The sequence below is a fragment of the Theropithecus gelada genome, chromosome 3, assembly GCF_003255815.1.
Source record: "Theropithecus gelada isolate Dixy chromosome 3, Tgel_1.0, whole genome shotgun sequence".
Classification (NCBI taxonomy): Eukaryota; Metazoa; Chordata; class Mammalia; order Primates; family Cercopithecidae; genus Theropithecus; species Theropithecus gelada.
Window position 1 is genome coordinate 20,294,848 of NC_037670.1, and position 25,056 is coordinate 20,319,903.

The window sequence follows — 25,056 nt, forward strand, 5'->3', positions numbered from 1 at the left end:
ACATGCAGTGTTTGACTTTCTGTTCCTGTGTTACTTTGCTGAAGATAATGGCTTCCAGCTCTATCCATGTCACTGCAAAGGACATGATCTCGTTCCTTTTTATGGCTGTATAGTATTCCATGGTGTATATGTATCACATTTTCTTTATCCAGTCTGTCATTGATGGGCATTTGGACTGATACCTTGTCTTTGCTATTGTGAATAGTGCTACAGTGAACATACACGTAGATGTATCTTTATAATAGAAAGATTTATATTCCTTTGGGTATATGTATAAATGTCATTGCTGGGTCAAATGGTATTTCTGGTTTGGGTGGTGATTCCTCAAAGATCTAACACCTGCACTTCTGCCAAAACTTATCAAACTGTGACCTGGCGCAGTGGCTCACGCCTATAATCCCAGCACTTTGGGAGGCTGAGGCAGGTGGATCACCTGAGGTCAGTTGTTCAAGATCAGCGTGGTCAACATGGCAAAACCTTGTCTCTACTAAAAATACAAAAAACTAGCTGGGTGTGGTGGCATGCGCCTGTAATCTCAGCTACTCGGGAGGCTGAGGTAGGAGAGCTGCTTGAATCCAGGAGGCAGAGGTTGCAGTGAGCCGAGATCGCGCCACTGCACTCCAGCCTGGGCAACAACAGTGAAACTCCGTCTCAAAAACAAAAACAACAAAAAACAAAACAAAACTCATCAAACTGCACCCACAGGATCTGTGCATTTCAGGGCAGTCAGGCAGGACATAGCCGTGGGCAGGTATGGGTTGGCCTGGTTCTCACAAATGCCTAGCAGCAGGGAGGGCAGTCCTAACGTCTGCAGCCTCGAGGTCTGTGCAGCAGTGTTCGACGGTCATCATCTCCATTTTACTCCAATCTGCCATCAGGACACTTCCATTCTGAAGGCTTCTGTATTACTGTTTGCGATCAATATCTCTGACAGTGGCATGCTAAGGGCTGCTGTCTTTGTTGGCTAGGCTACTCTAAAGGGAGTCCGTCTGAACACACAATTCCAGAAATGGTTATTTTTCATTTATACACTGCAGCCATTTTTTTTTTTTTTTTGAGACGGAGTCTCGCTCTGTCGCCCAAGCTGGATTGCGGTGGCGCGATCTCAGCTCACTGCAAGCTCCGCCTCCCGGGTTCACGCCATTCTCCTGCCTCAGCCTCCCGAGTAGCTGGGACTACAGGCACCGCCACCACGCCTGGCTAATTTTTTGTATTTTTTTAGTAGAGACGGGGTTTCACCGTGTTAGCCAGGATGGTCTCCATCTCCTGACCTTGTGATCTGCCCACTTCACCCTCCCAAAGTGCTGGGATTACAGGTGTGAGCCACCGCGCCTGGCCCACTGCAGCCTTTTTGTTTCAAAAAGAATGGAAGTAAGGATGACGGCATCTATGCTTATAAGGCCTTCTAGAGTGAAACTGCACTGAAATAGACAATATTATTAAGGAGTGTTATTATTTCTCGCGAGCAACGTGTCTGTGCTCAGACTTCCAGCATTAACTTGGCTTCCAGGGCAGACACAGTCAGTCCTCTGTGTTTTGTTTTAGACTTTAGGAAGCATTCCTGTTCTATTAAAATTCAGCAATTCCAGAGAGACCTAACTTTAGTCACTCAAAAATGTCCTCTAAGTCATTTTCAATGATAGCAACCATTTACTGGGCACTTACCAAGTGGCAGGCACTGTGTTCAACATTTTGCATAAATTACTTCATTTATCCTCCCAAGAACCAGGCAAGGTATGCATTAGAATTCCTGTTTTGCAAGGGAAATGGAAGTTCAGTGGGGTTAAGTGGCTCTCCTAAGGCTATTTCATCCAAATGACAAATGAGTATGCCAGGGGGCCTGACTCCTCTTGGAGTGTAAGGTTCTTAGTTTGAGATCCTCAAAAGACCACTGGAGACAAGGAGCTGGGGGCTAGTGGCGCATTTGAAGGCCAGCCCAGGAAGCCCTGGGAGGGAGTGGGGGATTGAGGCGTGGGGGGAAGAGAGCTCCCAGAGGGTGAGCTGACGTGCAGGTGACTCCCCGCTCTGAGCTCCCTTTGAGCAGCTGCATTGATGACGTCAGATTCGCAGTCCCACTATGGAGCAAGGAAGCTGGGCACCCGTCCGCCAGCTCCCTCTCACTGGGGAGGACTGACCTCGGGGCGGGCCCTCCCCACCACTTCCTGGTGTGCCCCACACAGAGGAGGTCCTCAGGCAGGGGGACTCAGGGGTTGGAGGAGGCACCCATTAGTGGGTAAGGGACCTGCTATCCAGGCTGCAGGGACTTCCTGGACAGGCCAGTCTGGCGCACCCACAGCATCCAGTACCCTCTGCTGTGAACTTTCAGCACTTCTCTCAGGCCCTCCCCTTCAAGACAGCTAGACTTTTAAAAAGATTTTAATATTTCATTTACTCCAATATACCTCAAAATACCTAATTTCACCAGGTATCTTTCACACAAAAATTTGCACACAAATATTTGCAGCAGCATCATTCACAATAGCCTTTGTGGAAACAGCCCAAATGTCCATCAGCTGATGAATGGATCAACCGAACGTGATGCAGCCACGCGATGCAGCCACGCGACGCAGCCACGCGACGCAGCCACACAACGGAACGTCACCCAGCCATAAAGAAACGAAGAGCTGTCACAAGCTGCAACACAGGGAGCCTGGAACACAGTGTGTGAAGTGGAAGAAGCCAGGAAAGGCCACAGATTCTGTCATGTGAAAGGTCCAGAATGCACAGGACAGAGAGCAGGGCCTGCCAGGGGCTGGGGGGTCAGGGGGATGGAGAGGGACTGCTAACAGGTACAGGGTTTCTTTTTGGGTTGATGGAAATGTTCTGGAATTAAATAGTGGTGATGGTTGCACAACAAAATGAAGACACTAAAAAGGACTGAGGTTGTACACTTTACTTTTTTTTTTTGAGATGGAGTCTCGCTGTGTCACCCAGGCTAGAGTGCAGTGGTGTGATCTTGGCTTGCTGCAAGCTCTACCTCCCAGGTTCGAGCGATTCTCCTGCCTCAGCCTCCCAAGTAGCTAGGATTACAGATGTACACCACCACATCTAGCTAATTTTTGTATTTTTAGTAGGGATGGGGTTTCACCATGTTGGCCAGTCTTGTCTCAAACTCCTGGCCTCAGGTGATCTGCCCGCCTCGGCCTCCCAGAGTGCTGGGATTACAGGTGTGAGCCACCATGCCTGGCTGAGGTTGTACACTTTAAAATGGTGGGCTTTATGTTATAACAATGACATCTCAACCAGGAAATATGAAATCAATACAAACGTGACTGAGATTTTTATATTCTTTTTTATACTAAGCCTTCAGAATTTGGTGCGTGCTTTACAGTTACGGCGCGTCTGCGTCTGGACTGCGGCTGGACTTTAAATGCATTTGGTCACCTCCTGGGGGAACTCTCATGTGGGGGCAGCTCCGGGGTTCCATGGCTGTCCCCAAAACCTCTTCACATGCGCGTTGTGGGGCACAGCCAGGCAGCCTGCCCACCCCACCAGCCACCGGCCTCCTCTGGCTTGCAGAAGCTCAAGCACGTACTCTGCAGATGCTCCTCCTTATGGCCCCTTTTTATTGTCCTTCTATGGAAACAGCAACACCAATAAAGCTGCTGGGAAGTGGAAGCCTCTAAGTCACTCTTGGTCTCTGGCCAGGAGGTAGAATGTGGTGTGGGTCTCCACAGGGCCAGATGCAGAGGCTGGACAGGGTGTGTATGACCGGAGACAGGTCCTGGGTCCTAGTGCAGGCAGGAATGTGGAGGCGAACAAGCAGAACCAGACCCCTACAGCAGTGTCTAATTGAAGACACTATCATTACTTGGGTTAAGCGTGACAGCACGGCTCAACTGCTGTTGCACCTAAGAATATTGTGAGAGCCCCTGGCTCTCCTACAGGACTTGGGCGGTGGGGGGCTGTCCTGGCCTGTGACTGTGCAGCACGCTTTCCCTAACGCTCTGGTCAAAAAGACACAATCCCCTTGAAATGGTCCTGAGATCACACGGACCCTTTGTGGCTCCTAGGATCCGAGTTCCAGGAGGGCTGCAGAGGGCACCAATGTCTCAGCCACTGGGCGCCTGCACAGCCCAAGGCCAGCAGCCTTTGCCAGAGTCCTCCAGGGAGGAACAGCTCCGGCCTTAGGACAAGCGGTTCCAACTCCCGTTCACCTCTTTCCCTTAATGAGTCCAACTCCATCTCCCACTGGTCCTGGATGGGCCCCCAAGTGACACAGAAATCCCTCTTTCCTCTGCTCCCAGCGATACTCTTCTAACTCTGAACACAGCCACCTCGCCCGTCTTCACTGGCCTGCGCGAGCCCTGCTGCATCCAACCCACACCTGGCCGGCCTTTGCCTCTTCTTGCCTCTAGGGCTTCGTGGCTTTGACCCCTCTGCTCCTGATGGCATCTAGGCACCAGCATCCTTCTCCCACAGATGGGTTCTGTCTCCGTCCGGATCAGGCCTGGCCCCTCCTGCTGGTGCTCACTCACTCCCTGCTGGCCTCACCAAGCCCCAGACTTCAACACCATCCATTAGGAGCTGACAGCCGAGAGGCCGCCTGCCCTGACTCTGCCTGCTCCTCGTGCACCTGATGTCTGACGAGCAGGCCAAGCCCACCCGCAGCAACCCCCTCCCTGGGCCATGGCGCTCAGTGCTCAGGTCAAAGAAGCCCCGGATGGGTGTCTGTATATCCCGCTTCCACTTAGGAAAAAGCTTGTCTCTGCTTTTAGAACATGCTGGAACCTGCACTCCTCATCGCCTCCATGACCCCCACCCTGGCCTGGGCCTCCGTCTCCTCCCAAAAAACCAGCCTCCTCTCGGATTTCTCTGCCTCCACCTTTGCTACCACTTCCCTTTCCTGATCTCGACCCAGCGCCCTGAGCAAGATTTAAAACACAAATGTGATGGTGTCACTCCTCCGCTGAAAGCCTTCTAATAGCTGCCCACGCCACTCAGCATAAAAGCCAGCATCCTTGCAACGACCTTCAAGGCCCTGACGCTTTCATTCTCATCTCCAAACATTTGCGCTCTAAACAGCCAGAGTGGAATTTGGTGATCAGCCAGGAGTTTGGGGGAGACCCCAAAGGGATCATGTCTTAGCAGGACTGAGTTATCCCTGGGGTAAGGGCCCTCTCGAGTCATTCTGGCAAAACTTAAAGGTGGGACTCAAAGGCATCAAACCACTGTACAAGTGACTTAACTGCTGGCCAAGGCAGAGCTCAACACGCTAACTGGGAGAAACAAAACCAGATGATGAACCAGCATGCACTCCTGTGATGAGCATTCCATCCAAATCTACTAGATTCATGAGAATCAGAAAAATATGACCCATACCCAGGAGAAAAATCAATCAACAGAGACAGACAGATACGGCAGAGAGCAGGAAACTAGCAGACAATGGCATGAAACAATTATCATGAGGTATAAGCGTTTACAGGAAATATAAACATAATGAGGCATAAATGGGACATCTGAAAATGGGAGATATGAAAAAGGAGGAAAACAAATTCCTAGGGGTGAAGAACGCAATATATGAAATGAAAATTTCACTGAATGAGATTCACAGCAGACTAGACACTGCAGGAGGGAAGACCAATGCAATTGAAGATGCCACAGAAAAGTCTAAGAAAAATAAAGCAAACAGAAAAAACGGTCTGGAAAGAAAGAAACAGAGTGGGAGTGAGTCAGGGGATGCTCTCAGGCTGTCTATCATTCAGGTAATTAGGATCCCAGGGGAAACGGGGGGGAGGGGGGAGAGAGAGAGAGAGAGAGAGAGAGCAGAAAAAAATCCAAATTTCATGAAAAATATGATCCCAAAGTTCCAAGAGGATCAATGAACACCAAGCAGGTTAAACCAAAAGAAAACCACGCCAAGTCCATCGTAATCAAATTCCTGCAAACCAGTGATAAAGAAAACACCTTAAGCAGCCAGAGGGAAAAAGACACACTCTGCACGCAGAGGAACAAAGGGAAGGCATCACAGACCTCTCATTAGAGGCTACACCAGCTAAAATACAACGAGACGACATATCCACAGTGCTGGAAAACTGCGAAAGTAAAATTCTCTGTGGCAAGAAAATGCCCTTTCAAAATGAAGATGAAATAACAACACCGTCAGTCGGGCACGGTGGCGCATCCCTGTAATCCCAGGAAGTGAGGATTACTTGAGTTTAGGAGTTTGAGACCAGCCTGGGCAACATCGTGAGAACTTGTCCCTACAAAAACTTAAAAAATTAGCCAGCCATGGTGTGTGTGCCTGTAGTCCCAGCTACTTGTGAGGCTGAGAAGGGAGGACTGCTTCAGCCTAGGAGGTCAAGGCTATCATGAGTTATGACTGCACCACTGCACTCCAGCCTGGGCAACAGAGACAGCTCTTATCTCTCTCTCTCTTTGGAAAAAAAAAAAAAAAAAAAAAAAAAAGCAAAACAACAAAGAAAAACTTTTTCAGACAAAAGCAGAAGGACTTTGTTGTCAGAAAACCAGCACTCTAAGAAAATCATCTATAGAATCATAGGAAATCTACAAAAAGCTACTAGACCTAATAAATGAGTTTAGCAAGGTCTCATACAAAAGCCAATTCCTATAAACTAAAAACTACTGAAAATTGAAATGAAAAAAAAATCCATTTATAATACCATTAAATACATGAAATAGTGATGTATTATCAATATATATTTAAGTACTTCATATTAACAATGGTAACACATTATTGAGAAACATTAAAGGAAACCCAAATAAATGGATAGACCATATTTATGAATCAGAAGACTCAACATTCTTAAGATATTAATTCTTCCCACATTTTTCTGTATATTTAATGCAATTTCAGTCAAAATCCTAGCAGACTTTTTTTTTGGTAGCAATTCATAGACTAATTCTAAAATTTATCTGAAAATAAACGCAATAACATTTTTGAAAAAGAAAAAAGAAACCAGAGATAATTTAGAGTACCTGATTTCAAGACCTACTATTTACCTACAGTAGTCAAGATGGTGTGCTTTTGTTTTAAGACATGTAAATTTACACAACAGTATCTGGAGTCCAGAAAAAGACTCACACATATATGGCCCATTGATTTTCCACAAAGGTGTCATGGTAATTCAGTGGGAGAAAAGATCGTCTTTTCACCAAATGGTGCTGGAGCAAATGAATATCTGTGCAGAGTAAATGAACCTCGGTTTTTTCTCCTCCGCTTGGATGAGCTGGACTTAGTGACTTGCTTCCAAAGAAGAGCAGGGAAGGAGACCAACGGTGACTCTGCAGTGCAGAAGCCAGTGGTCCCACCTGGCTGTCATGTGCCCCACATATTCCTTCCAAACCCCACCACACCCAGGCTGGTTGTGAGAGAAACGTCAGACAAACCCAGACTGGGGAGCACTCTACAGACTCTTCCCTCCACTCTTAGGGACGATGGTTAAGTATATGTTTAACTGTATAAAAAAGTTGGCAAGGTTATAGGTGTCTTAGGTATTTAGCCAAGTGAAATAAAATGTATAAAAATAGATGTTTCCACCATTACTTGTACTTTAATGCTCACAGCAGCCTTATTCATAAAAGCCCTGAGACTGGAAACAACCCAAATGTCCATCCACAGAGAATGGAAGACGCCCTGTGGTACCGCCCACACCATGGGACACCAATGTCCATCCACAGAGAATGGAAGACGCCCTATGGTACAGCCCACACCATGGGACACCAACGTCCATTCACAGTGAATGGAAGACGCCCTGTGGTACCACCCACACCATGGGACACCAATGTCCATCCACAGAGAATGGAAGACGCCCTATGGTACAGCCCACACCATGGGACACCAACGTCCATCCACAGTGAACGGAAGACACCCTGTGGTACAGCCCACACCATGGGACACCAATGTCCATTCACAGAGAATGGAAGACGCCCTGTGGTACAGCCCACAACATAGGACACCAATGTCTATCCACAGTGAACGGAAGACGCCCTGTGGTACTGCCCACGCCATGGGACACCAATGTCTATCCACAGTGAACGGAAGACACCCTGTGGTACTGCCCACGCCATGGGACACCAATGTCCCTCCACAGAGAATGGAAGGCGCCCTGTGGTACAGCCCACACCATGGGATACCACTTAGCAATACAAAGCAATGAATTGTCTCTACACACAGCACACGGGTGGGTCTCAAAAACATGTCAAGTCAAAAAAGAGTACATGTACCATGTAATTTCTTTTACATGAAACTCTCAAAAGGACAAATCTCATGGATGATGTCAGAAAGCAGGTCGGTTGTGGACTGAGACACACTGGGAGGGGCACGAGAGAGCTTTTCTAGGTGGTGCAAATGTCTTGATTTGGGTAATGATTACGAGGGTGACACACTTTTCAAAACTCATCAAAATAGACACTTAAATGGCATTTCATGATGTATAAATCATACATAAATAAACGTTATAAAAATCAAATGGAAAGTGGATTCTAGGTTGGGTACAGTGGCTCATGACTGTAATCCTGCACTTTGGGAGGCTGAGGCGGGTGGATCACCTGAGGTCAGGAGTTCGAGACCAGCCTGGCCAACATGACAAACCTCTGTCTCTATTAAAAATACAAAAAAATTACCCAGGCTTGGTGGCGCATGCCTGTAATCCCAGCTACTTGGGAGGGTGAGGCAAGAGACTCACTTGAACTTGGGAGGCAGAGGTTGCAGTGAGCCGAGATCGCGCCACTGCACTCCAGCCCTGGGCGACAGGGCCAGATTCTGTCCCCACTCTGGCTGTTTAGAGCGCAAATGTTTGGAGATGAGAATGAAAGCGTCAGGGCCTTGAAGGTCGTTGCAAGAAAGAAAGAAAAGAAAAAGGATTCTAACACAGCAGCCCAAGTGACTATACGAGGCACGCCAAGGCATCCCAGGGGCCACAGATGCCTGCCTTGGCAACTCACAGTGGAAAGGCGAGGACAGGTGCTAGGCCAGGAAGACCAGAGTGGATGCCGCCCTGCATCTGCAAAGTCCTTAGGATGGCCTCTGGCCAAGGGGCAGGAAAAGACACTGCAGCCAATGGAACCGGCATAGACCAGGAACAGGCAGTGGCCAAGAGGAGTAAGAAAAAATCCATGCAAGGGAGGCTAATCCCAGGGAGATGCTATTTTGCCTGGGGTTAGAAAGGCAGAGCCCTTACAGTAATACAAGGTTTCAGATTCTGTAATAGTGTCAGCTTCAAATGCAGATTCAAATGCTTAACTAACATATAGTTGAATGCTTCAAAGGTTTAACTAATATACATTTCAAATGCTTAGATTCAAATGCTTAACTAGTATATATTTTATCACCAGGGCAAGCTCAAGATTTCTTTTTCCTTCTTTTAGTTTAAAAAATGACAGCAGGGCCTTACCAGAGAGTTGCTTGATGGCCACAGGTCTCACTTTGTAGGGAGTGCTGCAAAAGAGAAGACAGTGCTGCTGTGAGACGCTGCAAGGCGCTCGCTGTACGTCTGGCAGGAGAGATAAGCACTCGGCGTGATTAGAATTCAGTGGATTAGGTCGTTTTTTTTATTTTTTTATTTTTTAAATTAGCTCCTTTGACTATTCTCAGCTTCCGTACTCAGATGAGTTTCAAGTATATCATTTAAATGATCAACTTCCTCTATAATGTTCATGTTTGGTCAATTAAATAAATGTCATGGGTACGACTGCCGATCACAGGTGCTGTATCGAGTTGGAAACGGCAGACTCTGGCAGCTGCCTGGACCCATTCCAGCACCTGGCGGATGCAGGTGGCCTCCCTCTCTTTTGCTCTATTGAGCTGATGGCGACCGTATCCCCCAAATGACCAAGAGAGGATGGTGACAGTGATGACGTTGAAAATGCACTGGGGGCCGGGCGTGGTGGCTCAAACCTGTAATCCCAGCACTTTGGGAGGCCGAGATGGGCGGATCACGAGGTCAGGAGATCGAGACCATCCTGGCCAACACGGTGAAACCCCGTCTCTACTAAGAAATACAAAAAAAAAAAAATAGCCGGGCGAGGTGGCAGCGCCTGTAGTCCCAGCTACTCGGGAGGCTGAGGCCGGAGAATGGCGTGAACCCGGGAGGCGGAGCTTGCAGTGAGCTGAGATCCGGCCACTGCACTCCAGCCTGGGCGACAGCGCGAGACTCCGTCTCAAAAAAAAAAAAAAAAAAGAAAATGCACTGGGATCTCCATGATGTCGCCCCCCATAATCATGAGGCCCAGTGTGGCAGGAGAGAATACTGGCTGTGCATACGACAGCCAAAACGTTTCTATCGCTGACACATGATGGCCTCTGGCCAAGGGGCAGGAAAAGACAGTGCAACCAATGGAACGGGTTTAGACCAGGAACAGGCAGTGGCCAAGAGCAGTAAGAAAAAATCCACACAAGGGAGGCTGCCCCAGGGAGATGCTATTCCTTGACCCAGCAGTTTAGCAACATTTGGAAACCTGGAAAGAGAAGTGCTACAAGGACACAGGCCGGCAGACATCACAGGTGTTGCTGGTGGGGTGTGGGTTGCCACACCTTGGGGAAAACCGTGTGGCAATATCGGTTAAAATCCTTTGTCTCAGCAGATGAATTAGGGAGGGATGTATCAGAATGAAACATCAGCACACAGGGAGACAGTCACATGTCATGTGTTCATGTCTTTGACTTGCTCATTCATTTGTTCACTTGCTGTACCCATTTCTTCCCGAGTGTCCGCTGTGGTCAGGGGCAGGGGGGTTGAAAGAGCATGCTCCACTGTGCGGTCTGCTTGGTTCAGTTTGTGCATCTCTCCACAGGCAGGATAACACATTAGTGGCCCTATGGTGCCAGGGTCTGAATATTGAGGTACCACCATCCCACATATAATGAAGCCCTCATCCCCAGTGGGTAAGATTAGGAGGTGAGGCCTTGGGAGGTGATTGGGTTTGGAGGAGTTCCTGAGGGTGAGGCCCATGGGATGGGGTTGGTGTCCTTACAAGGGGCGAAGGCACCAGAGCTGTCTCTTGCTCTGCCTCATGAGGGCACAGTCAGAAGGCAGCTGTCTGCAAGCCAGGAAGAGAGGCCTCCCCAGGAACAGAACCTGCCACACCCTCATCTCAGACTTCAGCCTCCACACTCTGAGAAGTCAATGTCTAGCTGTTTAAGTTCAGACAGACTGAGATACTGGGGTGTCAGGTAGCTGTTAAGAAGATGAAGACAAGTGTGCAAGTATTTACCTGTGGGGCGCCTGTGACTCCTTACTAGGTAAAAACAAGTTACAGAGTGATATATAGAGAATGAGCTCATTTCTGGAAGAAGAAAGCACAGTGAATATGGAGGGGTATACACGCCAAGCCGTTAATGGTGACTAATTGGGGGCAATACATGTGGTTTGATGGTTACAGGTAACGTGGAAAATCTTTACAATTTTAAACACCAATCATGTGCAAAAATAAAACTTGTGTGGCACTGACCTCCCTGTGCTTTGGGCTCTTTGTCTGTAGGTTGGTGAGGTTGAGGTTCCCGGGAAAGCTGGGCACTGTGGACTTGCCAGCTGAGCCCAAGTGCTGGGGACTAGAGGGCCCTCTGTCCCCTCGACTCTCGCCTCACCCTATGAATGACACCGCTCACACAGAACGTCAAGTGAGCCCACACCCTCTCGTCTCCCACCGTGTGCCTGCTTGGGCTCACGAGAGGCCCTGCCTCGAAAGGCCTTTTAGTGGCGGGTCATTTGGCGCTGGAGGGCTCATTTCTCCCCAGAGACTTGGTTATCAGAGGCACTGGGCTTGAAGCGTGGCCCTAAGTGCAGAGCAGAGTCCTCCAAGCTCCGCAGGTGGAGACGGCACTCGGTCGTCATTGGGACTGGGTCCTCTCTAGCCTCCGATGCCTGTGCTTAGCTGGGCAAGTCCACGGTGCCTGGCTTTCCCAGGAACCTCAGCCTCACCGCCTTACAGACCCAGAGCCCAAGGCGTAAAGACGCCAGGTGCTTTGCTGATGGCCTCAGTGTGGCCAGTGAGGACCCGTGCCAGGGCTGCCTAGGAAGGGCCTGGACTGGGAGGACAGAGTGGAGGGTGGGCAGCAGAGAAGCCGGGTGTGCTGGGCTCCTCTCAGATCCTCCTTCCTTCCCCTTCTCAGTGTCTCTGCAGCTCCTGCCATGAGAGCAGCCATCGAGATGGTGCAGTGGGTGGAGGGGAAGCCAGAACTTGCGTGGGCAGCAGGAAGGGGCTTTCCCATCACTCCTGCCATCCCTGGCTCCCCACTCCTCCCCGTTTCTTCTCCTGCGCCTCCTCTGAGGGCAGCAAGGACTCTTTCTTCTCCTCCTTCCCCTGCCCCTCGTCCCTACAAAATTAGTGCTGGAGGTGGGGGGCGGGTAGTGACACCAGGAGCAGAGAAGGGTTTCAGGAGGTGGGGCAGGGGCTGGAGGGAGAACAGCATGGATCCCACACAGTGCCGGCGGGGACAGAGCCCAAGAGGCATGTCCAGCAACTTCTCCCACGCAAGAGACTCAGAGGAAGGTGCCCTGGGGACCTGACACAAAGACAGGCTTACCAAGACACCCTCCCCTCGTGCAGGGGCACTGGGCCTGCTCATCCCCCCAAATGGAGCCCAGCCCCCTTCAAGCCCATTCAACCTATTCAGAGGTCAGCCTCTCGGAGGAGTCTGGTGAGCTGAGGGGAGGAGCGATCACATCCACAATAGAGGGAAAAGCGATGGACAGGGAGCCTCTGGGAATGCTCCAGGGGGCTGCAGAAACCTTCCTGCCCTTGGGCCCAAGATCCTTGGGTTGCATTTCTGGGCCACTCCAGATCAGTCTTGGCTCCCAGCTGCCGAATCCTTCGGTTTCTCAGGACCCGTTATGTTGCTCCCATGAATGAGTCAACTCTTGGCTCAGTCTCAGTGGAGCGGAATCTTCATCAAGCTCTTCAACAACAAATTAACACAGGAAGCACCTCCTCTTTGGAAAGAATAAGCTTGCCTCGGGCTTCTACTGTATTTGTCTGTTTCTAAGACCTAACTGCCTGGGCTCTAAGACCTCTTTTAAAACCCATTTAATAGGAGGAGGAGGAGGCCTGGAGCCATTCTGGAATATAGAAAGCTTTTCTCTAAGCCAGAATGGCCAAGAATACTGGCCTTACACGCATGGAGCTCATCCGGTGGAGAGTCACCCGCGGCACAACTTGGCTGAAACCGGGAACAAAAGGAGCAATGGTGCGTGTGGCATGGCACGGTCCTCTGGCCCTCTCCCCTCTGTATGTGTCTCACCACACACCCCACTTTCACTCACGCTTCTGAGACGTCCGATTTTCTCCTTCCACTGCATCTTGAAGCAGTAGTGACTGGGGAATGGAAGGGTGTAGGGTTGTCAGGAAGCAAGGTCCATGTTAGCTGGACGCCAGGATCTCCAGAATGTTCCCAGATTGGAAAGGAAAATGACACCAGATGGCTCAGGGTCCCTCCAAGGAGCAATGCTGGAGCCTTATTTGATCACGGTTGGGCTATGACTTTTTATATTTGTTGGTCGTTAGGTTGTTTAGTCATCAATTATCTTTCTTGCCAGCTCTAAAAGGGAGTGGAAGGCAATCAGCCTATTTTCCATATTTTCCATGATGTAAATGTGTTCCAGGTTATTTCAAATGCAGGCCTGAGCATGCTCCAGATTGCACCAAACGACCAGGAGCATAGGAAGGGTTAGGCAGCTGCCAGTGGATCCCCAGCCATAGGAGGGGCCTTTGGATTCGGGGCGGGGATAGGAAGACTGACAGTGTGCAGAGGGGGAATGTGCTTGGAGGTTTGCAGAAGGGGAGTGCCCGCTGGGCTTGGGTGGGCACTCCTGCAGCTCAGCAGATTGGAGACAAGTACATTATGGTGAATTGGGGCCAGACATCCCAATGCGGGGGGCTGGACAGTGTCCTGCGGCCAACAGGCCACTAGAGAACTCCATGCTGTGAGTGATGGGACGAAAGTGTGTTTGGAGCCTATTTTTCTGGAAGGTAGCAGGACTCGCAAGAGAGATGACTGTGAGGGGTAACAGGAGGCAGAAACCAGGGAGCCCACCCGTGAGATGCGGTCCACACCAGGAGCTGGCTGCCAAAATCTAAAGGATGGCGTGAAGACAAGAAGTATTTTGAAAAAATAATCCAAGGCCACAATTCATTTGGTTTGGAATGAGGAGCAGAGAAGGAGCTAGAGTTTTAAGTTCTAAGAGACCGGGCAACCCGCATTACCCCTTCTCATCAGGATGGAGGTGGTCTGTCTAGAGCCCGTGGAGTTTGGAGATTTCATGAAATGCCCACCCTGTGGCTGTGAAACTGGGAGGAATCCAAGCAAACTAGATGCAACCAGCCGCCTGCAGGAATCCAAGCAAACTAGATGCAAACAGCCGCCTGCAGGAATCCAAGCAAACTAGATGCAATCAGCCGCCTGCAGGAATCCAAGCAAGTTAGATGCAAACAGCCGCCTGCAGGAATCCAAGCAAGTTAGATGCAACCAGCTGCCTGCAGGTATCCAAGCAAATTAGACGCAACCAGCTGCCTGCAGGAATCCAAGCATGCTAGATGCAACCAGCTGCCTGCAGGAGAGCCTCCTCCAAAGACATGGTTCCTGGGCCTAAGGTTGGGGGGACAGTGGGGTGACCAAGTCTACATCAGGTCACTGCAGGTGTCTTCAGAAGTGGAGGAAGTTAAAGAGAGACACAACCTAACCAACCAACTAACCAACAACTGCTGACGTAGCTTCTGAGCTGGAGGGAGAGGGCTGCTGTCTGCTAGGAAGAAACAGAGTTTAGCCAGCATGTTTCAGCAAAGGAAGGCCCTGGGTCTGGTAGACATAAGTTCCTGGTCACCAGAGAGCTGGGTCAAGAGTGGTTTCTTAGGTTTTCCAGACCTTACATAAGCGGTTAGTTCCCAGACTGTGTGCTGGAATCACTTGCAGACCTTTTAAAAAAAATCTCTTAAAAATCTGGACTTAATTGGAGGGGTCTGGGCATCATCTGGTACCTTTTTAAAGATTCCTGGGAGGGCCGGGCATGGTGGCTCAGGCCTGTAATCCCAGCACTTTGGGAGGCTGAGGTGGGCAGATCACCTGAGGTCGGGAGTTCAAGACCAGCCTGACCAACATGGAGAAACCATGTCTCTACTAAAAATACAAAATTAGCCAGGTGAGGTGGCACATGCCTGTTATCCCAGCTACTCGGCAGGAGTCTGAGGCAGGAGAATCCCTGGAGGTTGCGGTGAGCCAAGTTCGTGTCATTGCACTGCAGCCTGGGCAACAAGAACAAAACCCTCAAAAAAAAAAAAAAAAGGATTCCTGGGTGGTTGCAGTCTGCAGCCAGGGTGGAAAGCCACTCTTTAGTTGAACTAGTTTACAGGGACTGGTCCGAATAAGAGCAGGCGTGTGTGCTTAGGACGCCTGAAAGCACAAATGGACGGGCATGCGTCTCGCTATCAGGCATTCTCTGCAGGAGCTCAGGCACCTGTGTGGATTTCCAGGCCCCGTGGGTCACCGTGAATTTCCAGGCCCCGTGGCAGTGAATTTCCAGGCCCCGTGGGTCACCGTGAATTTCCAGGCCCCGTGGCAGTGAATTTCCAGGCCCCGTGGGTCACCGTGCAAGGTGGGGCTCTGAGCAGCCACCTGCCCAGCCTTCCCATGGCCCCTTTTCCACGCAACACCATAGTCACAGCACGAAAGTCAGCAAAGGATGCTGGCTCCCTCCTGGACATGTGGTGAGGGGATGGCTGCAACATGCTGCTGGGGGCGGGAGAGAAATGCTGAGCATTCCCGAGGCCTCACAGGGTGGCTCTGGTGCAGAAAGAGTGCAAGGAGCAAGGAGTTCGGGCCCTGAAGCACATCTCTGAGGACGGCCGCTTGTTACCAGGCACCGAGTGGAAGAGAGGAAGAGCGGAGAAGCCAAGAAAGAGGCAGGGCCAAAAAAGAAAAGGCTGGTAACGTCACCTGCCGGAGAGGGAAGAGGGAAGGAAGCAGGAGAGAAAAGCCTTTGGGTCAGAGAGCATCAGTGGCGTGTCCCGGGCCAGCCTCGTCCTCACTGGGAACCTGCAGAAAGATTCTCGGGGCCTACGTCTGTCATAAACCAGAGACCGAGGGGAGCTCTGTGCTCCACCAAGCCCCCTGGGGATTCCGAAGCAGTTGTCTGAGAACTACTAGGTTGGAAGATTGGGGGAGGGTGAGGGGACAGCGACAGCTACAGAGCACAGGGGAGACCTCACACACCAGGAGCTGTGCCTCAGCACCGCTGACGTCCTGGGCCACATGTGTCATTGCTGTGGGCCTGCCCTGCGCGCTATAGGATTCTGAGCGGCATCCCGGGTCTCCACCCATCAGATGCGAGTAGCAGCCCCTTACCCCTGGTGACATCCAGAAATGTCTCCAGACGTTGCCCTGCATCCCCGGAAACAAAGCTGCTCTGGGCAGTGCAGAGGGAGAGGCATGCACGAGCTGGACTGGTTCACTCCATCCCCCACTCAGTCCATCCTGCACCCAGCACGCCCCGCCTCATTTAGGGGCTGGAAATCCCGCAGAGAGCAAGGCGAAATTTCCTTCCTGCGAGAGACCATTCAGCGGGGCCAGCAGCAGTGAGAACCTCAAACAAGTCAGTGAGGCCACTTCAGACTGAGGCGCACACTGAGGGGAGGAAGCCAGCAATGTGCTGATGGTGATGGGGCTGGTGACTATGGGTAGTCAGAGTGATGGGTCTGTGTGAATCTGGATGCTCATGGTGATGGGGCTGGTGACTCTGGATGGTGACACTGATGGGTCTGGGTGACTCTGGATGGTGATGGTGAAGGGGCTGGGTGACTTTGGATGGTGACACTGATGGGTCTGGGTGACTTTGGATAGTGATGGCGATGGGCTGGGTGACTTTGGATAGTGATGGTGATGGGCTGGGTGACTCTGGATGGTGATGAGGATGGGTCTGGAGGACTTTGGATGGTGATGGTGATGGGTCTGGGTGACTTTGGATGATGGTGAAGAGGCTGGTGACTGGATAGTGATAGTGATGGGCTGGGTGACTTTGGATGGTGATGGTGCTAGATGAGTTTGGATAGTGATGGTGATGGGCTAGGTGACTCTGGATGGTGATGGTGATGGGTCTGGGTGACTTTGGATGGTGGTGGTGCTGGATGACTTTGGATAGGATGGTGACGGGTGGGTGATTTTGGATGGTGATGGTGATGGGGCTGGTGACTTTGATGGTGATGGTGACAGGGTGGATAACTTTGGATGGTGATGGTGATAGGTCTGGATGACTCTGGATGGTGATGGTGATGGTCTGGGTGACTCCTGATGGTGATGGTGACAGGATGGGTGACTGGATGGTGATGGTGACGGGCTGAGTGAACCTGGATGGTGATGGTGATGGGCTGGGGGACTTTGGATGGTGATGGTGATGGGCTGGGGGACTTTGGATGGTGATGGTAATGGGCTGGGTGACTGTGGATGGTGCTTAAAGCAGGTGGCTGCTCTGGCAACTAGCGGCTGAGCAGAAGCTGGTTCTGCAGAGCTGGGAAGGCAGGATCCTGTGGGCTGAGCATGGTGCAGGCGTGGGGACAGCGGATAAGTTGGAGAAGTTGGTAGGGCATAGGTTGGCAGGGCCCAGATTGGCAGGCCACCACAGAGAAGGAGGTGTCCTACCAGGTTGAACCTGGCAGCTGTGTGGGAGAGGCAGGCTGGAGGCAGGGAGGTCAGAGCTCAGTGAGGCCTGGACCTAACTGTGGAGAGGGAATGGAAGAAGGCACAAAGGAGACGGGGGTGCAGGAGGATGCAGGCACCAGCCTGGGGACAAATACAGCCACATCTCAGCACGTGCCACCTCCAGCCACGATCAGTTTGTAATGAGAGAGGAGTCTTTTCTCTCCTCCCCACCATGTCTATGCCTATATCCACACCCACAATCATAGCTAGGGTATCCGTAGCTCTTTCTATTCCCAGAGTCACATTATCTAGATCACATCCACATTGGTGTCTAGATCTGTTTCTGCAGCACCCATACCCGGTTAGATCCACACCCTATGCATCTATCTATATCCTCATCCATATCTATCTTCATCTTCTCCATCTACATCCTCATCTGCGTCCACCTCCATCTTCTCCATCTCCACTGCTCCCCTCTCCATGTCCACTGCCATGTCCATATCACCGTACCTCATCTGTCGCTGTCTCTTTATCAGAAAGGCATGCATTTTGGCATCTCAGCAGACAGCTTCCAGACATTTGGGCTCTTTGGGCTCAGGAGGGCTTTTGTCTGGTGTGTCTGATACTTTTTCTTGTTAATAAGGCACCTGGGGCCAGAGAATTAGAAGGGTCAAGGCGGGCTTCTCCTATTTCCCGCCCAGTTTAAATGTCTCTGCATGCTGTTTCAAATGAGTTCAGGAAAACAAAGAGGTTTCTCTCAGAGACCCAGCTGGCACGGACAAGGTGCTGGTCTCTGTGAAATCCCCTCTGAGAGATCATTTTAGTCTTGTGGGTGTCGGGAGGACGGGTCACTCAGTGACTTCACTTCTGAGTGAGACCCCCCAGGCTGGAGCTGGTCCCTGGTGAGGCTGACAAGACGCTCACTGGAGTCTCCGGGGAGCCAATTAGCTCCAACTGCACCTTCCGGGGAGTCTGGAAGCCAAGAGTCAGAGCCAGATGGTATGGAGCAGAAGACGGGCATCCTGGCTAGGGCAGGGGGGAGATTGATGGGCACAGCCAGATGGGAGGAGCTCGGCTGAGGCCACAAGGTGACAGGGAGGACGGCTGACCAGGACAGCTCTGGACATGTCCACTGGGACCTCGCTGAGGGGGATGGCACTGGCCACGCCCACCAAGGCCTCACTGACCAGGACAGTGCTGGCCACATCCACTGGGACCTCGCTGAAGGGGATGGTGCTGGCCACATCCACTGGGCACTGGGACTTCGCTGAAGGGGATGGCGCTGGCCACGTCCACTGGGGCCTCGCTGAGGGGGATGGCGCTGGCCATGTCCACTGGGGCCTCGCTGAGGGGGACGGCGCTGGCCATGTCCACCGGGATCTCGCTGAGGGGGATAAGGCTGGCCATGTCCACCGGGACCTCACTGAGGGGGATGGCGCTGGCCACGTCCACAGGGATCTCGCTGAGGGGGATGAGGCTGGCCACGTCCACTGGGACCTCACTGAGGGGGACGGCGCTGGCCACGTCCACTGGGATCTCGCTGAGGGGGATGAGGCTGGCCACGTCCACTGGGACCTCACTGAGGGGGACGGTGCTGACCATGTCCACTGGGGTCTCACTGACCAGGACAGCGCTGGCCAAGTCCACCGGGGTCTCACTGAGTGGGACGGTGCTGGCCATGTCCACTGGGACCTCGTTGAGAAGGACAGTGCTGGCCACGTCCACCGGGACCACGCTGAGGAGGACGGCGCTGGCCACATCCACTGGGGCCTCGCTGACACAAGGGTCTCCCTGACACGCACTTTCTCCTGTGGGCTCAGAGCTGGCCATGGGTCAGCTGGGCAGGACACCCTGATGACCAGATTGACAAGTGTCCCATCGCATCTACTGAGTCCCTTGGAGGCTCAGTGAGCCCCAATCTGGGAGGAACAGAGGACACCAGAGAGGGGTCCTGAGGTCGCACGCCCCAGCTCACCTGCTCCCTCGCCTCATGAGAAAATCTAAGTTCCACTTTGCCCAGCCACAAAGAGCAGTGGAGGCTGCTGGGGTCTCCCCGGGTCACCAGGCACAGGGGCAGGTCACTGACCTGAGAGCCCCTGCTCCGTGTCCTTCTTGGGCCACACACCGCTGGCTTGACCTAGGTCACAGACATTCATGGAGGCTTTCACTGGCCTCTCCTCTTGACTTCCTCGGCCTCATCCCTGCCCCTTCTGTGCATAGACCCTCCCGCAGGCATCACTTTATGAACACAGAGACCAGCCCCAAGTGGTTAACATGAAATGTCCCCAGGGGCTCTGTAGGGAATCTCCAGCGGTCCTTCCTGGGGTTAATGTGGGGATCCCGGGGCCTGGCTCTGCAGCTCTTGGCTCACCCTCCTGGGCCTCAGTTTCCCCTCTGTACAATGCCTCCTCCTGTTGAGAAGCAGGTGCAGAGCCATGGCTGCAATTGTTATCTTGGAACGTGCCCAGCTCCTCTGCAGGGGAACACGAGGAGTCAAGACTCCTTCACACTCGCTCCTACCTTCACCCTCCATCTCTGCTGTCAATTCACACCTTCCTGCAGAAGCACATTTACAAAATCATAGAAAGCCTCCCATGTCAAGGAGAGAAGTGCCAGACACACCCCGAGGAACATGGCCGGAGCCTCTTACCGTTCTGAATTCGCGGGCATGGTGGGGTCGATGGAGACCATGGCATCGTCAGTGGTCAGCAGGGAGATGGTCGTGTTCCTGGAAAACACACCCAAGCCCGTGTTTTCGCCCACAGCGTGCTCTGGGACGTACACTTGAATGTACACATGGGGCCAGAGCCCTGAGACAACCAGGACAGTCCCGGGACCAGCCTGGCCAAAGTGCGGTAGGATGGCAAGGGTGGGAGGCTGTCCCCAGGCCTTTGAGATTCTGTTTGTAAATGAAATTAAGCAGCTGTGTATAACCCTAAGTGTGTGTAGATGCTGAAATACTTTAAAATGGGAATTGGAGCTAGTCTACTTTTTTGAGTTGGGAGATTTTTTTTTTTAAACCTGTGGTAAAATAGGAACTAACATTTATATCAGCAGATGACGAATTCATAGTTTTGTCTTTCCACTTCCAGTACCTTTGGGAGGCCATCTGAACTGCACAACTGTCTCCTACAAAATCGTTTTAAATGGTTAGGATGAGTCTTCCTCCAACCTCACATCTTCTGGGGCCTCTTGCACGCTGTGTCACCTCGACCAAGTTACTCTCTGATCTTCAGTGGTAAGTTGTTAAAATCTGTGCAATAGAGGTGATACGCGAATCCCAGGGATGCTCTATGGAATAATGTGTCTATATATTTATTTATTTATCGGCACAGTGCTTCACATACGGTGCCCAACGATGCCCCAGACCATGGGCTACTTTTGCTGCTAAAACTGCCATTTGCTGCACTTTCAGACATGTAATGTCATCTCCATTTTCTCACCTGTCTGTGAAAAACTTCAATTGCCCTTCCCCACCTCCGTCCTAACTTTAAAGTTAATCCTCGAGCCAAAGCTACTGCTGCTCACCCTTTACAATCAGAAAGTTTGCTGATAATTAGAAAATCCACTGGTTGGAACACACTGTTGATTTAGGACATTAACTCCTGGGGGACTCTGAGGACTCGATAAGGCAGATCACTGGTCTTTTCAACCCATTTCTGAAGTCAGCCTTTCGCCCAGTGTTGATCTGGGTCAAGCCCCCTGGGCAGAAAAGGCACCTATGGGTGATGTGGGGCTAGGGACCAAACTCACACACAGTGACCCCGCTTTCTCCAAAAGTGAATGAAAAAGTGAGAGGAAAAAACCCACACTCTTTTTTATGTATTTATTTATTTTGAGGCAGAGTCTCGCTCTGCTGCCCAGGCTGGAGTGCAATGGCACGATCTCAGCTCACTGCAACATCTGCCTCCAGGGTGCAAGCAATTCTCCTGCCTCAGCCTCCCAAGTAGCTGGATTACAGGTGCGTGCCACCACGCCCGGCTAATTTTTGTATTTTTAGTAGAGAGGAGGTTTCACCACGTTGGCCAGGCTGGTCTCGAACTCCTGACCTCAGGTGATCCGCCCACCTCGGCCTCCCAAAGTGCTGGGATTACAGGCGTGAGCCACCACGCCCGGCAGAAAAACCCACACCCCTTAGAGGGCGGTTCTGTTTAATTCAGCCGGACGGTTTCCTCCGTGTGGACACAGCCATCACTTGTGCAGGCAGAGAGGCCCGGAGGGCGCCGAGCCTCCTTCGGGATTCTGCGCATTGATTGATTTCAAAGAGCCCCTTGTAGCAGGCGGGTCCCTCGGGACCTTCTGCGCCTCTTCCTGCCCCTCCCAGGCATTCTGAAAAGGCAGAGCTGGCAGCGCGCACTCACCGAGGCAGGCCGGTGGCGATGCAGAACAGGTCCATGATGTCGCTGGAGTTGCAGTACTTGCTGAAGATCACCTGCAAAACAGAAGCGCGGTGAGGCGGCAGCGAGGGCGGGGGGTCCCCCTGGAGACGTCAGAGGCCATGTGCTTCTGCTCCGGCTCCAACCTGAAGGTTCATTCTGAAAAGAAAAACTGTGACCCTAGGCACTGGAAAGTCACAGGCTCATCTTTTCATTCGGTTGATACATACGGGTGGTGAAAAATGTCATTGTTGCATTCAGTGGAAAGAGATGCGAAAAATACAGCGACCCCCCTTGCCCACACGCCTGTCAGTGACATAGTTATGGAGATGGCGCATCCCTTGGAAGGGGCCAGGCAGGACTGACCACCTGGAGTCAACACTCGCTGGGCACCAGGTCTTCAAGTATCTCATGGGGGCCATTCTGTAAATAAAATAAAATTTAAGTTCATTAACTTAAAAAAAAAAAAAAAAAAAGCCGGGCGCAGTGGCTCACGCCTGTAATCCCAGCACTTTGGGAGGCTGAGGCGGGCGGATCACCTGAAATCAGGAGTTCCAGACCAGCCTGGCCAACATGGTGAAACTCCATCTCTACTAAACATACAAAAAATTAGCCGGGCATCGTGGCAGGCGCCTGTAGTCCCAGCTACCTGGGAGGCTTAGGCAGGAGAATCGCTTGAACCTGGGAGACCAGGGTTGCAGTGAGCCGAGATCGCGCCACTGCACTCCAGCCTGGGCAACAAGAGTGAAACTCCATCTAAAAAAAAAGGAAAAAAAAGAATGCCTTTCAGTATTTGGGGACTGAGGGACAGAGGCTGAATGATGAAGTCAAAGAGGGGAATCACATCACGACAGAACCGCTGAGGATCCTGGACGCCCGCAGTGAAATTGGCTCCTGCAGACAAACAGGACCTCTGCACGGGATGGCCGCGCTCACCCCCAGTACCATCCGGGCTGCGGTGGAAACGCCGGGTTGGCATCCACATCTTTTGTCCAAGTGGTCCCGGCTCTCAGGGAGGAGTCTCGGCTCTCAGGGAGGGGGCATTTCGAGCTCGGTGAGGGTGGGGCTTCTCCAGGGCTGGCAGAGCATGGAACAGGCCACGCCCAGGCCCCGCCTTCATCGCGGTGGATGCCTCCCTGGACAGTTTCCCCGGCTCCTGGCTGCCAATGCAGCTTTTCTTTCCAGCACAAGTCCCTGGCGTGGGGGAAACGCAGGCCTGGGAAGATGGTTATTTTTCGGTGCCCAGTGCACCATTTTTTTTTAAAGCTAAGATTAGTTTTCTTTTTTCTTTACTTAGAAACAGTGAAATATAGAAAACAGATTTTTTTTTTTTTTTCTGTGACTAACACCATTTCCTGTGGGCTGCTGAACTGGCAACAATAAGACAGTAAACAGCACCTCGCCTTGCCCGTTATCCCCACTGGTATCTGCCCCAGGGGTAATGGTCGGTCAAAGGTAGCCTGTGTCATTGCGTGGTTCCTGACGTCTGTGGCATCGGCTGTATCGCCGGCTGCCTACGCAGCTCGGTCCTGGCCATGCTTGTATGGGTGCAGTAGCCCCTTCAGCAGCCCCCACTTTGGCCTTCCCGTTTTCCCCACATCCTCCTTTGCAGAACTCTGCTGGCTCCTCCCAGAGCTCCCTCCTCCGGGATGTGCGTCTTCTCCCACGTCCTGGTTCCCGGCCTCACGTGCAGAGGCTGCTTCTCCCAACCCCACTGCCGAGGAGTCCTGCGCTTGGCCGGGTGCCAGACCCTCACTTCCACCACGACACCATCCTCAGCCCGAGTCACAGTCCACGCCGTGGTCTCCCAGGCTATGCCGTGGAGTTGTTGCGTAGCAGAGCCCGGGCTGGGGTCATGGCCATTTTCCCACCAAGACAGGACAAAAAGTGGTTCCCATGTGGGCCCCTGTGTAACTCCCTTTCTCCTGGTGTGGCGGGCTTACTTTGGGGGTCTACAGACCCCGGTCTGCAGAGGGCAGGGGTGGAAGAAGAGGAAGGCAAGAAGGACTGTTTCTGTAAACATTCTGGATCTGGAGCTTCTGGAGAAGCAGGATGCGGTTTGCAAGGGGCCGGCTAAGGAGCTTGGTGTTCTTCAAAGTGTGCCTCTGGCCCCAGCTCAGGGATTCCCACGCAGTGGGTCTGAGTTGGGCCCCGGGAATCTGCGTTAACTTCTACTGGGGTTCTTGGATTAGAAGCTACTGCTCAAAGATGTGTTTGTAGGGTGTCTCCCTCAGATGAGAGGGGCAGTCCTACAGGAGGCGGGGGGCCCTGTGGTCCCTGTGCTCCAACCTGGGTGGCCGCAGCAAATGACCCCTTGATAAAGTCCTCGCCCCACCCCTCCCCACTGGGCGCTTCTCCTTGTGTGCACAAAGGCACCACATCCTGTCCCAGCCCCTCGGAGTGCACGGGGGATGATCTTTGAGTTAAATTCTCTCAAGACACATCTCTCAAGACCAACTCATATCATGGCTTCTTGGGGCTGGCTTGAAGGGGGTGCACCCACCAGCAAGATCTCAAAAGGTGAGGGGAGGGTGATTATGGAATCACAGTCTCTTGGGACCGGGGAGGCTCGTCTGACTTTACTCAGAAGGGAAGTGGCTTTGCCAAGGGCACTGGGCTCATGGGCCTGGGGCTTCCTCATCTCAGGAGCGTGGGGCCAGGGCGTGAGGCCAGGCGGCCCAGGGGGATCCTTGACTGCTTCTCACTCCTGGAAACCTCAATTCAACTTCTTTGAACCTAAATTTCCTCTGCTGTAAAATGGGCCAAAAAAGGGGTGGCTGTCATCTATAGACGCTTTAACTCTGATGCCTCCCCAGAAGAGAAGTTCTGCACCCAGCTGGAGGCCAGAGCTTGTGATTCAGTGCAGAAGCTTCCAGCCCCATGGAAAACGACTGCAGTAAGCACCTCCAATGACTGACCCGCAAGCGCAGACTCCTGAGGACAGCTTCTGATGGCTTTGCTCAGATGATATTCGGACCCTGCCAGTGGGCTGCCCAGGGCTTCCAGGGCTCTTTTCAGTTGAGGAACATCTGGCTTCATGAGCCTACAACCCAGGAGCCAGTGGAGAATCCGTTACGGACCCCTGAGTGGAAT

The 25,056-nt window shown here is 52.0% G+C and overlaps 1 protein-coding gene across 1 annotated transcript in view; it reads right to left on the reverse strand.

Annotated features, from left to right (window-relative positions):
• Positions 1 to 25,056, reverse strand: part of PDE9A (phosphodiesterase 9A) — a 121,806-nt gene that overhangs the window by 67,031 nt on the left and 29,719 nt on the right. Inside the window, exons 2-4 of the mRNA XM_025381034.1 lie at positions 21,949 to 22,019; positions 20,238 to 20,315; positions 9,357 to 9,400 (exon numbers count right to left, since the gene is read on the reverse strand). Of these exons, the coding sequence (XP_025236819.1) occupies positions 9,357 to 9,400; positions 20,238 to 20,315; positions 21,949 to 22,019 (193 nt within the window). The remainder of the gene's footprint in view (positions 1 to 9,356; positions 9,401 to 20,237; positions 20,316 to 21,948; positions 22,020 to 25,056) is intronic.